Genomic DNA, 13,504 nt, shown 5'->3' with positions numbered 1-13,504 from the left:
CAGTCCATCACAGGACACACACACACACACACCCTGGACAGGACACCAGTCCATCACAGGACACACACACACACACCCTGGACAGGACACCAGTCCATCACAGGACACACACACGTACCTGAACCCCCTCCTCCTGCCTCTCTTGACGCATGGTGAGAAGTGGGAGCATACCCGCTGTTTGCTATTAGAAGCACTGGACTGGGGTCCCCAGCACCAGGCTGGGGGGCTGGGAAAGCTTGATTCCGTCACGGACAACACGAGACAGGAGATCGCTCAGCCCATCTGGCAGAAGTGAACCGCTCCCGGGCTGGCCAGCTTGTTCCCCACCCCCGCCCCCCTCTGTGTACAGTAGAGCCCCCTGTCCTGACTGGAGGAGCTCACCCAGCTGTGTCCTGAGAGAAGCCAGGGTATCGGCTTCAACCACAGGGCTGGGCAGCTTGTTCCCCACCCCCACCCCCCTCTGTGTAAATCCTAGTTTGCCTTTTCTCGAAGTTTCCCCTTGTGGGCCCTGCTTCATGTTCGCAGGCCGAGCCCGAAGGAGCTCACTGTGAATTCGTTTGAGGCTCCTGAGGAACCCAACTCCTCCCCTCTTCCCCCCCCCCCCACCGAGGACTGGGTCAGTGTAAAAAAAAAACAAAAAAAAACAACAGCACTTTAACCCCAGGGCTGTGTCTGCTCACTCCTGGCAGGACTGCTCGTTTTGGATGGATCTTTCCTTTATTTAAAGCCTCTAAGCCTCTTGTAATGACACCATCCTCCCCCGTGAAGACGACACTTGTAATTGCGCGCTGTGGCCGCCAGGCGCCGCCACTGTGCCGTCACAATTTGAAAAAGTTGCCCAGGCCCTTGCGAGGTACTGAAAACGCAGAAGGCAGGAGGTGAAATCATTTATTTAAACCACAACAGAACAAGATAAGTCATTACCAGGGTATTCCTGCTGAACCAGCCACACAACCAAGAACCCCCCTCCCCCCCACCGAAGCCCGCCTCTGCCACTCTCGGCGTACAGAAGAGAGCGCCGGGCTCGAACCCGCTCCTGCGCAGGCCGCCGTCTTCGTCCCTCTCTTGCCGACTGTCCCCTGCCCCCCCCCACCCCATCAGCTCTTCGCTGACGACTCTGGCGTGCTCGTCCCTGGCCCGAAGCCCGCCTCTACCACTCTCGGCGTACAGAAGAGAGCGCCGGGCTCGTCGTCCCTCGCAGTCTCCCCCCCAATCAGCTCTTTGCCGACGACTCCGGCATGTTCATCACTGGCCCGCAGCCCCCCCGGCCCCCCCCCAGACGAGACGGTGTCCGGCCGGCCAGCGGTCAGCAGCTGGACAGGCCCGTCTCCGAGGGGTGCCGGCCCATCTTCCGCGCTCGGCGGCGGTGCCCTCCTCGAGCACGTGTCCCGGTCGGCCTCGCGGGCCCAGCCAGGCGCGGTACCGGTCGCACCGGTCCCAGACCCGGGAGATCCGTTCGGAAAGTGGGACCGGGGTCGGCGCCGGTCCGTCGTCTCCACCGCCCTCTCCGGGTGCTAGTGCCGCTGGTCCTCCCCGGCGGGCGGGCCGGCGCTGCTGGCTCTGCAGGGAGAGGGAAAGGAATGAGTGGACCGATCCGGGCTCGGACCGGACCGGACCGGACCGGACCGGCGGCTTCAAATCACATACAACTTCAAACAACCCATCGGTGTGAGCCAGGAGGTCAGTCATGTGACGGCCTGAGGGAAGACGCTGTCTCTGGATCTGGGGGTTCGGGTCTGTCTGCTCCTGTGACACTCCCCAGAGAAGATAGTAGAGGGTGGTGGGGGTGGGGAACAGGCTGTCCAGCCCTGTGGTTGAAGCCGATACCCCGGCTTCTCTCCAGACACAGCTGGGTGAGCTCCTCCAGTCAGGACAGGAGGCTCTACTGTACACAGAGGGGGGTGAGGGTGGGGAACAAGCTGCCCAGCCCTGTGGTTGAAGCCGATACCCTGGCTCCTCTCCAGACACAGCTGGGTGAGCTCCTCCAGTCAGGACAGGAGGCTCTTCTGTACACAGAGGGTGGTGGGGGTGGGGAACAGCTGTGTCTGCCGACGAAGCCAGGATATCGGCTTCAACCACAGCACGTTGCCAAAACGAAGACGAACTCTCGCTCACCCGGGCCAGCCCTCCAGATCTCCGCCGGGCCCCTCCTCCGTGTCCAGGTACACCTCCTCCTCCTCCTCCTCCTCCTCCTCGCCCCTCTCCCGCCGCAGGCTGACGGAGATGACCAGCGCCTGCAGCGCGCCGTAGGCCAGGGCGAACTGGGGCAGGTAGGCCTGCACCAGCCCCAGCAGCAGCGTCAGGCCCGCGGCGGCGGCCAGGAAGAGCGCCATGCCGTGCGCCCACAGCCGCGGGGCGCCGGCGGGCACGCCCAGCAGCTCCAGCGCCGCCCGCGCCGGCGGTCCCGCGGCCCGCAGGAGGACCGCCAGGGTCAGGTCGGAGAGGTGGCGCAGGAGGTTGGGGCAGATCTCGTAGTGCTCGGGCCGCACCGCCCCCCGCCAGGAGCGCCACAGGCCGCAGAGCCGGGGTGCCTGCCGGGGAGCCCCGGGCGCCCCCACCCTCGCCGCCTCCTCCTCCTCCTCCTCAGGGTTCCCCGCCTCCTGCCGGGGCCGGAGCCAGGAGGCGGGAGAGAGCGCCGCTCTCCACCTCCGCCACCAGGGGGCGCCCTCACACTCCACCTCCACCTCCACCTCCTCCTCTTCCTCTTCTTCTTCTTCTTCTTCCCCGGTCGCCCCCAGCTCGTCGACCCCCCCTTCCGCCCCCGCGACCTTTACCCTCCGCCACCCCCAGCCCCAACCCCATGACCCCCATCCTCCCCAGCCCCCTCCCGCCCTCTTCATCCGCGCCTCACACTTCATCCTCTCCTCCTCCTCCTCCTCCTCCTCTTCCTCCTTCGCCCCCCAGGGCCGGTAGGAGAACACAGGACTCACCCACCCCCAGCCTCGGCCCCAGACCGCCATCTCCCCCCCACAAAAGTGGTCCCCAACTCCCCTCAGTCGGGGGGCGCTGTCTCTTTAAACCCCCAAGCCGGGGCTTCGGCCTGGCCCAATTAAGCAATTAGCAAGTCCAATTAAGCAATAAAGGGCTCGAACAGAATCCCTCTTCAGACGCCCTTCCGTCAGCATTTAGAGAAAAACTCTCTAAATAAAAGGGCCACACAAAGTGTGTGTGTGTGTGTGTACGTACGTACGTACACGTGTGTACGTACAGGTTTTCCCCTCAAAAAGGAGCCTTCCCTTCCACTAGTGGGGCTCTCGGCAGGGGAAAATGACAGATGGTTCGCGAGGGGGAAAAAAAATTTAATAAAGTAAAAATAAAGTCCGTCTCCAGGCGCATATCCGGCCCGTCCGTCAGGTTACAGGTCTCTTAACCCGCGAGGGGTGGGGGGACGTTTTCGGGCACAAGAACTCGGTTCTCCACCGCCTCGGGTCTAAACGCACCGCCGGGATCCTCGGTATTGATCCGGACTGCCCCCCCACCCTGTGTTTCGTGAACGACGGGAGAGAGAGGAGAGGAGAGGAGGTGGGAGCGCAGGAGAACAAAGATGGCGGCCCGCCCGGTTACCTGCGCGCACGGCCCCAGGTGGCGGAAAAGCTGACGTTGTGGTGGTTTAGGCGAAAAAAAAAGTGCTCCCCCCCCCCCCACCAAAAAAGTAGCGCCCCTGGACTTTCTGTCGTAAAAACCCCAAAAAAGTCTGTCGGGGGTTTCGCTCCGAAAAGCCCGACGGAGAGAACTCGGAAAAACGACAGTTCCGCAGGGGTTAAAAAAAAGGTGACGTCAAAAACCCAAGACAACAAAAATACACCCGTGCGTTTCGAGAATTAACTCGCTACAAACTACCGAGGTACGGGACGGGCGCGAATTAGACTCGCTGTGGAGAGCGTCGCCGCACGATCAACGACAAACAACAACAAAAGCCACTAACCTTCAGCTCTCCATCTTTCAAGTCGGGTTATTTAGTCCCCGGAAATATATATTTTTTTTTTTTGTGTTGTTGTTGTTGTTGTTGTTGTTGTTCCCTCAAAAATAAATTTCGTCCCACAGGAAGAAAAAAACAAAACAACAACAACTAAAAAGCGTCCGACCGATGTAAATCCGTGGTTTTGTTTTGATTTTTAAAAAAATATATTGTCCCAGAGAACGAGGTACGCTCGAACACGGCAGGGCTGGGCTCGAGTTCCTTTGAGAGAGACCGAGCGGCCGCACTCTAAGACTTAGCCGGGCTGTGAAGAGGGGGGGGGGGGGTCAATAACTCCTGTTGTGTGCGTCCCCGAACCCCTGACCCTCCGCCCGGGCCGTGATGACACCCCGCCTGACCGGCTGAAACTTCGCCTTGTCCGAAAACTTCTTTTCCCTTTTCTCTCTCGAGGAGCCCGAGTTCGGGACGACTCCGCGGCCGTCCTGTCCCGGGGAGCAACGCGATACCCCGCGGCCGGACAGGTGTGTGTGTGTGTGTGTCACAGACCGGACTGAATCTCTTCCCTCCTGCCCTCTCAGACGACACAGGCCCTCCTAGGACCGCACGCCTCTAGCACAGCCGTCCAGACAGCCTGGTTCCGTTTAATACAATAGGGGCCGGCGACCACGAAGTTTGATCTTCTAAAGGAACCGAAATGCCCAGTCGATTGATCAATCGCCCCCCCCCCCCACCACGAGGGTATTTCCGAACCGGCTGCTCACTTGGGCTTGGGCTCGGGCTCGGGCTCGGTTCGACTCCGGCCCGCCCTCCCCACAAACGGGGGGAGGTTTTATTTATTTATTATTTTATTATTTTTTGGGGGTGGGTAATAACCCGACCCGCTCGGCTCCCGCTAACGCGAAGTATCTCCCGGCTCCAGAGGGGCGGGCGGGCGGGGGTTGTTTCCGCCGTGCCTGTCCTTATTAAGGAATATGGGATAAAAGCGCCGACTCCTCCTTCTCCCCCCCCCCCCGACACACACACACACACACACTTCCTCGCCGTCTCCCGAATTCCTTTCCACCGAGCCGGTAACACTGAGCTGTCGTGCGCCGAGAAACCCCCCCTTAAAAAACGACTTAATCCGACTTGACAGGGGACCAGTCTCGGGTCCAAAGTTCTCCCGGCCCCACAGCGCTCAAAGTTCGGCCAAAGTTCGACCGCGATTCCCAAAACCCCGAGAAGCTGGACCGTCTGCGACGTCCTCTCCCTCCTCCCTAAAAAAAAAAAAAAAAATGAAAGGGTTTGGACGTCGGGGGAGGGTTAATCCCGCGACACGGGAGGCGAAGCAGACTGTTGCAAGACAGAAAACAATAAATCAATCCTTCTCTTCACCTCCAGAGCCGGCCCGAGAGAAACACGCTTCCAGTGCACTCGCGGTGCGCCCATACCCGCCTCTGTTTAGACCAAAAAAAAAACACCGCCGCCGCCACCAACAACAGCGGTTAAAAGGAGTTGGATCGAGTCGACCCTCCCGCAAAAAAAAACACCGCCGTTTAACCCAGAGAGCGCAGGAAAAAAAAAACTTAAAAGTTTAGTCGGAAGTTCCTTGTTCTCTGGCATGTCCCAAATCCAGGGAGGAGGAGGAGGAGGAGTGTCCCGCAGAAAGCTGTCGCTCGTTATCCTCCCTTTCTGCAGAGGTGGCAGGCGACGGGCCTCTGTAATGTTTGAGGGGGAAGGGGGAGAGGGTCTGCTCTCGACCTGCCTCCCGGCGCCTTCCGTCTCCCAGTTTTCTCCCCGTTCCCAGTCGGTGCTTGTTGGCAACTTGTCCAGCTCTCTGTGCGCGTCTCTCTCTCTCACACACACTCACACAGCAGGCGAGACTGCAGCAGCCAGCCAGCGCCGGGACGGAAGCCGGAAGCAGCCGAGCGGACTACAACTACGGCGGCTCGGAGGGGCCCCGCCAGCGGACGCGCGCCTGGCTCTGCGATTGAGCCCGCAGTAATAACAACAACGATAATAATAATTGCTGACACTTATATAGCGCTTTTCTGGACACTCCACTCAAAGCGCTTGACAGGGCACGGGGATCCCCTCCAGCCCCACCTGGAGGCACCGCCTCACCTCCTGTTATCCGCGTTTATTTCTTTGTACACACAACAGGGGATGGCCTGTCAGGACAGGGACAGCCGTGCTGCCCTCTGGCATGGAGACCTGCATCTTTCTGAGCTTGGATGTGAGCGTTTTCCGGGCGGTGATGAAAGATGGAGGGGGGAAAAAAAAACGTGCTTAAAAAGCGATCGCCCTTTTTTTGTAGCCCTCTGCCGAGCGAAAAGGTGGGGTTTTATATTTCAGACGTGGAAAAGCTACTCGCGTTCCCCGTTTGAGGTTTTACCCTTAGCACTAGACTACGGGGGGTCAGAAGCTATTCAGTATCTTTGCCAAATAAAAAGTCTGCCTGGTTTATTTGTAGTTTCGCTTACACGAATTTCTCTCTCATCCTTCGGATGAGACGTAAAACCTGACTCTCTGTGGTCATTAACAATCCCAGGGTGTCTCTCGAGAAGAGTAGGGGTGTTACCCCAGTGTCCTGGCCTGATTCCCCCCCTGGTCTTGACCCATCATGGCCTCCTAATCACCCCCCTCTCTGAACTGGCTCCATCCCTCTGCTCTCCTCCCCACTGAGAGCTGGTGTGTGGGGAGAGGACTGGCGCACTATGGCCCCAGGTGGGGCTGCACACTGGGGGTGGTGGAGGGGAGTCCCCATGACCTGTAAAGCGCTTTGAGTGGAGTGTCCAGAAAAGCGCTATATAACTGTAAGCAATTATTATTATTATCATCAAGAGGCGTTCTCTTGCTGCGATGGACGTCTCCGCGGTCCTATGGGAGTTGACATTCCGGTATTGCCTGCTGGGGCTGCGATTGGTCAACGGCGACCGAGGGGGCGAGATGAGGTGTGTGTGTGCGCGCTTGTGTGTGTGGCGGGGGGGGAGTCACGCGGGACGGCACCTTACTTTTAGGTGGGAAGAGCTTTTGAGTTTTAGTTTTATGTCCAGAAAAGCGCTATTACAAGTGTAAGGATGATTTTTTTTTTTTTATTTTGCGCACAAACAAGACCGTCTTCGCAGAGAGCGTGAGGAGTTGTCAGCCAGGACTGATCCTGGATAAAAAGGGCGCAGGGCCTTGAGAAACAGGAAGAGCGACCTTTGTGAAGAGTTTCAAGGCGCTGCCGAGACGCGCGATAGGGGCCGTGCTCCAGCGTTTCTCTGCAACGCGCACCGGGCTGTTAATGCACATTTTTTTTTTTGCCGACTTCGGCTGAAACACACCTTGTCCTTGGAGCAGCCCGCAGCACATTCCAGCTGTCCCACAGGATCTATCTTTAGCCTCCCGCCACAGCTGGCCGGACCGGTACCGCCGCCTTCCTCCCGCCGAGGGTGTGTGGGTGTGTATGGGTGGAGGGTAACACCGCCACCCAGCGGCGGAACCGACGAGGCACAGGCGCTCGACACGAACAGAAATGGAAGATGCGTCTTCATAATCGAGCAGAACCGCGCTCGGGCCCTGCAGATGAACTGCTGTAACGACACCCCCCCCCCGCCCCATCTCCCAGCAGACCTTTTTTTGTCAGCTCGCCGTTCACAATCGGTACACAACCGAGAACGAAACCCACCCGAGACCAGGAGGGCTCCAGTCTTAACAGAACGGAAGCGTTTGTTAAAGTTTCAGGACATGTACAGAATGGGACACTCCCTCCTCTGGTAAAGAGCAGTCCCACCTTGGAGAGGCGCAGTGATCGTTCTGTGCCAGTGACCCCCCCCAGCTGGGAGCCGCACAGCAATCATTCTGCACCAGTGACCCCCACCTGGGAGACGCACAGCAATCATTCTGCACCAATAAACCCCAGCTGGGAGACACACAGCAATCATTCTGCACCAGCGCCCCCAGCTGGGAGACGCACAGCGGCCGCTCAGCACCAGTAAACCCCAGCTGGGAGACACACAGCGATCATTCTGCACCAGCGCCCCCAGCTGGGAGACGCACAGCGGCCGCTCAGCGCCAGCGGCCCCCAGCTGGGAGACGCACAGCCATCTTCTGCACCAGCGGCCCCCAGCTGGGAGACACACAGCAATCATTCTGCACCAGCGGCCCCCACCTGGGAGACACACAGCGATCATTCTGCACCAGCGGCCCCCACCTGGGAGACACACAGCGGCCGCTCAGCACCAGTAAACCCCAGCTGGGAGACGCACAGTGGCCGCTCAGCGCCAGCGGCCCCCAGCTGGGAGACACACAGCCATCTTCTGCACCAGCGGCCCCCAGCTAGGAGACGCACAGCGGCCGCTCAGCGCCAGCGGCCCCCAGCTGGGAGACGCACAGCAATCATTCTGCACCAGTGACCCCCAGCTGGGAGACGCACAGCGACCGCTCAGCGCCAGCGGCCCCCAGCTGGGAGACGCACAGCGACCGCTCAGCGCCAGCGGCCCCCAGCTGGGAGACGCACAGCAATCATTCTGCACCAGTGACCCCCACCTGAGAGACACACAGCCATCTTCTGCACCAGTAAACCCCAGCTGGGAGACGCACACCAACCGTTCTGCACCGGTAAGGCCCACCTGGGAGACGCACAGCGACCGCTCGGCACCAGTGACCCCCAGCTGGGAGACACACAGCGACCGCTCGGCACCAGTGACCCCCAGCTGGGAGACACACAGCCATCCTTCTGCACCGGTAAACCCCAGCTGGGAGACGCACACCAACCGTTCTGCACCGGTAAGGCCCACTTGGGAGACGCACAGCGACCGCTCAGCACCAGCGGCCCCCAGCTGGGAGACGCACAGCCGACCAGGAAAGAGAAGCTACAGCAGCAGGGGAATTAAGGGAGGACGGACTGGACAAGCTAGAGGGAGGCTAGTCGGGACACCAGGGTCAACATCCCTCCTCTCAACAGCACCGCCCCCGCGTGTCCCGACACACGAGTCAGGAGACGGGTCCAACGCCACGTTTTAAACGGGGCTTGGGTCCGACAGCCGCTCCCACCGGACCTGCGAGCCTGGACCAAGCGTGGGGGGGAGGGGGGGGACTCCAAACCCACTCGGTTACCGACAGAACCGAAACCACCCACACCATCCCACCCCCAGGAATCAAGCAGGACTCGAAAGAGACCGTTTCCAAACGTTTAATTGCAAAAAAAAAAAAAAAAAAAAGGAGCAGACGGAATGGACGGCGTCCGCAAAACTCAAGCGCTCGTCCAGTCCCGGGACTTCCTGCTTCTCCACCCACCCATGACGTCTTCACCCCCCTGCAGAAACAAGGAGACAGAGTCAGAAGGGCACCCCTCCTCCAACAGGAGATGGTAGAGTCCACCGCGAAGCACCGAGGTCCAGGAAAGGGGCACCTGGACCGAACCACTGCTTAAAAACTGGGGGGGGGGGGGGGGGGGGGGCACAGGTTACCCTGAACATGCCATCAAAATAAGCTAGTTCCTGTTCTAGGTCTGGACAAACGAAATCTTGAGCTGCTTGTCTGGGCACTTAACAGTGAAAAAGAGGCATGAAAATCTGGCACTGGGTACGCACAAGAACCAGTAATCTAGACGGACGCAACTACTTCCTGCCAGACTAAAAGGTTCATCTCCCCCCCCCCCCCCCACCCCACCCAGCAGAGGGCGCCGTGGCGCACACAGCGAAGAGGGTCTCAGTGCGCTGCGGGTTTATCGTCACGACAGAAGTCAGTGAACCGAATTAAAGCACTCATCACCGACGCCTCCGGGGCAAAGAAACTGCCGCGCAGTGGCCGCCATTTTGGCTCAGGGCTCCACCGCTGCACTCCCCCGCCCACGACGCGCGTCCCACCCGCCCTGGAGCCAAGATGGAGTCCGGCGCCTGGCTCGCCCAACCAGGCGCAGCTCGGGAAGCTGCAGTGCAGGATGGGTAATTCATCACCCCAGTTAAGGTGTGGACGTACCGCCCGAGCACCACTGCTGCCCAGGTCAGGATACAGGCCTGGGGTGGTCAAGTTCCCTAAAACTGGAGTTTCTATCCACACAGAAGGGAGGAAAATTAATTACCTCAACGGGGAACATCCCAGTCTTGTTCACCCACAAAAATCCCGGTCTTCCTCAGCAGGGCTGCTCCACACCTAGGAGACGAGACAAGCGGACACATCAGATGGAGAGATGACGTACACATGAATAATAATCCCCCACACTTGTATAGCGCCTTGCCGGACCCTCCCCTCAGAGCTCTTCCCAGGTCAGGGGGATCCCCTCCAGCCCCCCCAGTGTGCAGCCCCACCTGGATGATGCTCCAGTCCGCTCAGCACACAGCAGCTCTCAGTGGGGAGGAGAGCAGAGGGATGGGGCCAGTTCAGAGAGGGGGGTGATTAGGAGGCCATGATGGGTCAAGACCAGGGGGGGAGGGGGTGGAGCAGGCAGGTCCAGCCTGCTTGGCTACACACCCCACAGAAGCTCGGGGGCGCCCCACACCAGGGCCGGGGACCCCAGACTCACCTGCAAACGGGTCGGTCCCCCTCCTCGTCCGCGATCTGGGCTCCCCCCCCCATCACCTCGGGGGGTCAGACTTCGAGCCCCACCTGTGAACCCGAGACAGAGAGAGAGAGTGAGTGCTTGAAAAGCCAGTTCAGACACCGAAGGGAAAAAAAAAAAAAGACAAATCGAACCCATGGTCTCCGTGGCGGGGAGCGCGCTCAGTGCACTGTGAAAGAGCTTCATGAGGTCATCAGAGACTCTAGTCTGCTGGCTCATCATCGCGCGCGCCCCCCGCCACCCCCTCCGGCCTGGGAAAGCTCGATTCCGTCACGGACAACACGAGACCGGAGATCGCTCAGCCCTCCTGGCGGAAGTGAATCGCTCCCGGGCTGGCCAGCCTGTTCCCCACCCCGCCCCCCTCTGTGTACAGCAGAGCCTCCTGTCCTGACTGGAGGAGCTCACCCAGCTGTGTCTGGAGAGGAGCCAGGGTATCGGCTTCAACCACAGGGCTGGGCAGCTTGTTCCCCACCCCCACCCCCCTCTGTGTACAGAAGAGCCTCCTGTCCTGACTGGAGGAGCTCACCCAGCTGTGTCTGGAGAGAAGCCAGGGTATCGGCTTGTTCCCCTCTCCCACCACCCTCTGTGTACAGTAGAGCCTCCTGTCCTGACTGGAGGAGCTCACCCAGCTGTGTCTGGAGAGAAGCCAGGGTATCGGCTTCAACCACAGGGCTGGGCAGCTTGCTCCCCCACCCCTACCACTGTCGGTGTAAGGATGCACCTCCTACCCCAATTTCAAATGCAATCCAAAGGCTCACCTTGAGGTCCAACTGGCCAGACGTCCAGTGCCCGGTCAACCGCTACATCACCCCCTGGAAGGAAGGAATGAAGAAAGGTCAGTGCCTGGACACCACCACACCGGTGCCCCCACGTCCACTCCGCCTGCCCCACAGGCGCACACACTCCAGAGCCAGTTCTCCCAGACCCCCAACACGCTAACTGCTCGTCTGTGGGAGCAAGCCCACACAACCGCAGGGAGAACGTGCAGACTCCACACAGACAGCACTACAGCTGCAGCCCCCCCCCCCCCTCCCCAACCTCCCACATCCACCCCCGCAAACCGATGTTGGGGTTGCAGCAACACCCCCTTAAGACGCCAACCCAACAGTCTCGGCTGTCACACAGCTCTGCCTTCGCGACTCCAAACCGACCGGGAAAGGGGATCGAGGAAGCTCTTCCAACGACCCGGAAGAGACGAACGCAGCCGGAAGAGAACCCCCCCCGCCCCGGCGTCGCGTACCTTTAGTCTCCTCCTCCCGCCTCTCTTCGTGTAGTCCGGGAAATCCACCGCCACCCCCGACGCCGGCCGGGACGGCTCGTCTCCCGAACCCTGGGAACGCGCACACGCATTAAAAAAAAACGCCCTGTTACAGATACTCCCCCCCCCACCCACAACACGCGTGAAAGCGAGCGAGATTCCCCACTCCCCACCCCACACACACACACAGACAGACGCACACGGTCGCCTTGGCGGGGAGCGCGCTCAGTGCACTGTGAAAGAGCTTCATGACGTCATCAGAGACTCTAGTCTGCTGGCTCATCCCCGCGCGCGTCCCCGCCAGGCGCGTCCCCGCGCTCCCGAATTACATCCGACTCCTGGCGTCTATTTCGTCCGCAAACCGCACTATCAAGGCCCAGCTGCTACCACCCCCCAGCTCCGTGACTGCAAGGACGGGCCCCAGATCATCACGCCTGAGAAGAGGGAAAAATAACCCCCCCCCCCCCCTACCCACAACTTGCAAAGAGGGGAGCGCGGCCCCACCCTTCACTCGCCGGTGGAAACAGAAATAATTTCAGAAGACCACAGGCCGCCCCGGTCACCCTGCCCGGCTCCGATGCAAGACGAGGGTTCAACGCACATGTAAAACATTCCTCAAGCTGAGACGTGGACTGCAGCCTAGGCGGTATTTCTGAACACCTAGCACCCCTCAGACTGCTGATGATGATGATGATGATGATGATAATAATAATAATGATAATAATACCGCGCTAAGACCCCCGGACAGCCGCCTCACCTCAGCCATGCCTGCAGGACCAGCGACGAGAAGGAAGCGAGGCTCACGCGCCGCCCGTCTTATACACGCGCAGGGGGGGGGGGGGAGGCGGGGTCCTCCGCGCTGTCTTTGGCGGCCGACGCGCTGCCTGACTCAAAAACAAAGCCGGCCACAGCGCCGCCCTGTGGGCACCTGGCGCGTCCCCACCTCCCCCACAACCCCGTGCCTCACGTTTGGCCGAACATCACCATCAAACGACACAAGCAAAGGAGACGCCGTCTGCCCCCCCCCCAAAAAACAGAAGGACGAACAAAAAAAAAAAACAAAACAGAAAGTCGCTAGAGATAATTACAAATCTTTTCGCCTTGGTGTTTTTTTTTTTAAATTAAAAATGGAGTTTAAGTAGACGCGCATTTCCATCTCCTTCGCCTTAAAAAAAAAAAGGTGTTCGGAAAACAACTCAAATTTCATTCGCGGTTACAAGCTGGGGACACACCAATAAAGACTAATTAGTGGACGTTTCTTGTTTTATTCATTCCTGGGGTGGTCCTGTGCACCGGCACGGTGGGAGGCAGATTATAAATTGGGTCCATGTGAACGGCAGATCAGTGAAGATCAGGAAGAATCGATCACCTGTTGGTTTTTAACTGATCAGAAGTTTAATAGCACTGTGCATTTTGTGACTGCAAATCAAACACCATTTATAAAAAAATTTGTTTTTCTGCCGGGTCATAAATGAACGGTACTCAGTTTCACAAATGTGTAACATTGCATAGTTAATGAACTCTGGTCAGTATTCACCCCCATGTCTTTGACATCAGGAGTATTGATCAGAGCACAATCATCCATATCTGGCAGAATCACAAAACCTTTAGATGGGGAAATTCCCCACCAGACATTTCTGGAGACCTCTTGAAGCCCTGCCTTAAAGACCCCTGGGGACTCTGCAGACACACACACACACACTGACCCCTCCAGCACCAGGACTGGACAGCCCTGCTTTAAAGACCCCTGGAGACTCTGCAGACACACACACACTGACCCCTCCAGGACCAGGACTGGACA

The 13,504-nt window shown here is 59.1% G+C and overlaps 1 protein-coding gene and 1 long non-coding RNA gene across 4 annotated transcripts; both read right to left on the bottom strand.

Annotated features, from left to right (window-relative positions):
* Nucleotides 1-690: 690 nt before the first annotated feature.
* c10h6orf47 (chromosome 10 C6orf47 homolog) lies at nucleotides 691-5,785 on the bottom strand. 2 transcript variants are annotated; one of them, XM_088908253.1, is made up of 3 exons: nucleotides 5,294-5,785; nucleotides 2,116-5,175; nucleotides 691-1,560 (listed from the first exon to the last, which is right to left on the bottom strand). In XM_088908253.1, exons 2-3 carry the CDS (start codon nucleotides 2,958-2,960, stop codon nucleotides 1,515-1,517), a joined length of 891 nt encoding a protein of 296 aa, XP_088764379.1. In that variant the 5' UTR covers nucleotides 2,961-5,175; nucleotides 5,294-5,785; the 3' UTR covers nucleotides 691-1,514. The 2 variants fall into 2 exon arrangements, with proteins under 2 accessions (XP_088764379.1, XP_088764378.1); XM_088908252.1 differs by having other exon boundaries at nucleotides 2,116-5,785.
* A 3,276-nt stretch (nucleotides 5,786-9,061) lies between these two features.
* LOC148813457 (uncharacterized) lies at nucleotides 9,062-12,513 on the bottom strand. 2 transcript variants are annotated; one of them, XR_016086220.1, is made up of 6 exons: nucleotides 12,461-12,513; nucleotides 11,686-11,775; nucleotides 11,204-11,257; nucleotides 10,410-10,492; nucleotides 9,969-10,039; nucleotides 9,062-9,200 (listed from the first exon to the last, which is right to left on the bottom strand). It is a non-coding gene; the product is annotated as an uncharacterized LOC148813457 (long non-coding RNA). The 2 variants fall into 2 exon arrangements; XR_016086221.1 differs by lacking the exon at nucleotides 12,461-12,513 and adding an exon at nucleotides 12,305-12,422.
* Between the last annotated feature and the right edge of the window lie 991 nt (nucleotides 12,514-13,504).

Source organism: Atractosteus spatula (genome assembly GCF_055471065.1).
Source record: "Atractosteus spatula isolate fAtrSpa1 chromosome 10 unlocalized genomic scaffold, fAtrSpa1.hap1 SUPER_10_unloc_1, whole genome shotgun sequence".
In the NCBI taxonomy this organism is placed as follows: domain Eukaryota; kingdom Metazoa; phylum Chordata; class Actinopteri; order Semionotiformes; family Lepisosteidae; genus Atractosteus; species Atractosteus spatula.
The sequence above is the reverse complement of the archived record's forward strand: the minus strand, read 5'-3'. Positions and strand labels throughout refer to the sequence as shown.

Bases quoted from the DNA above. Each gene is read 5' to 3' on its own strand.
- c10h6orf47 (XM_088908252.1), bottom strand. From the start codon at position 2,960: ATGGCGGTCTGGGGCCGAGGCTGGGGGTGGGTGAGTCCTGTGTTCTCC. The intron at 1,561-2,115 runs GTGAGCGAGAGT...CTCTCCCTGCAG, and splicing joins GATCTGGAGGGCTGGCCCGG to AGCCAGCAGCGCCGGCCCGC.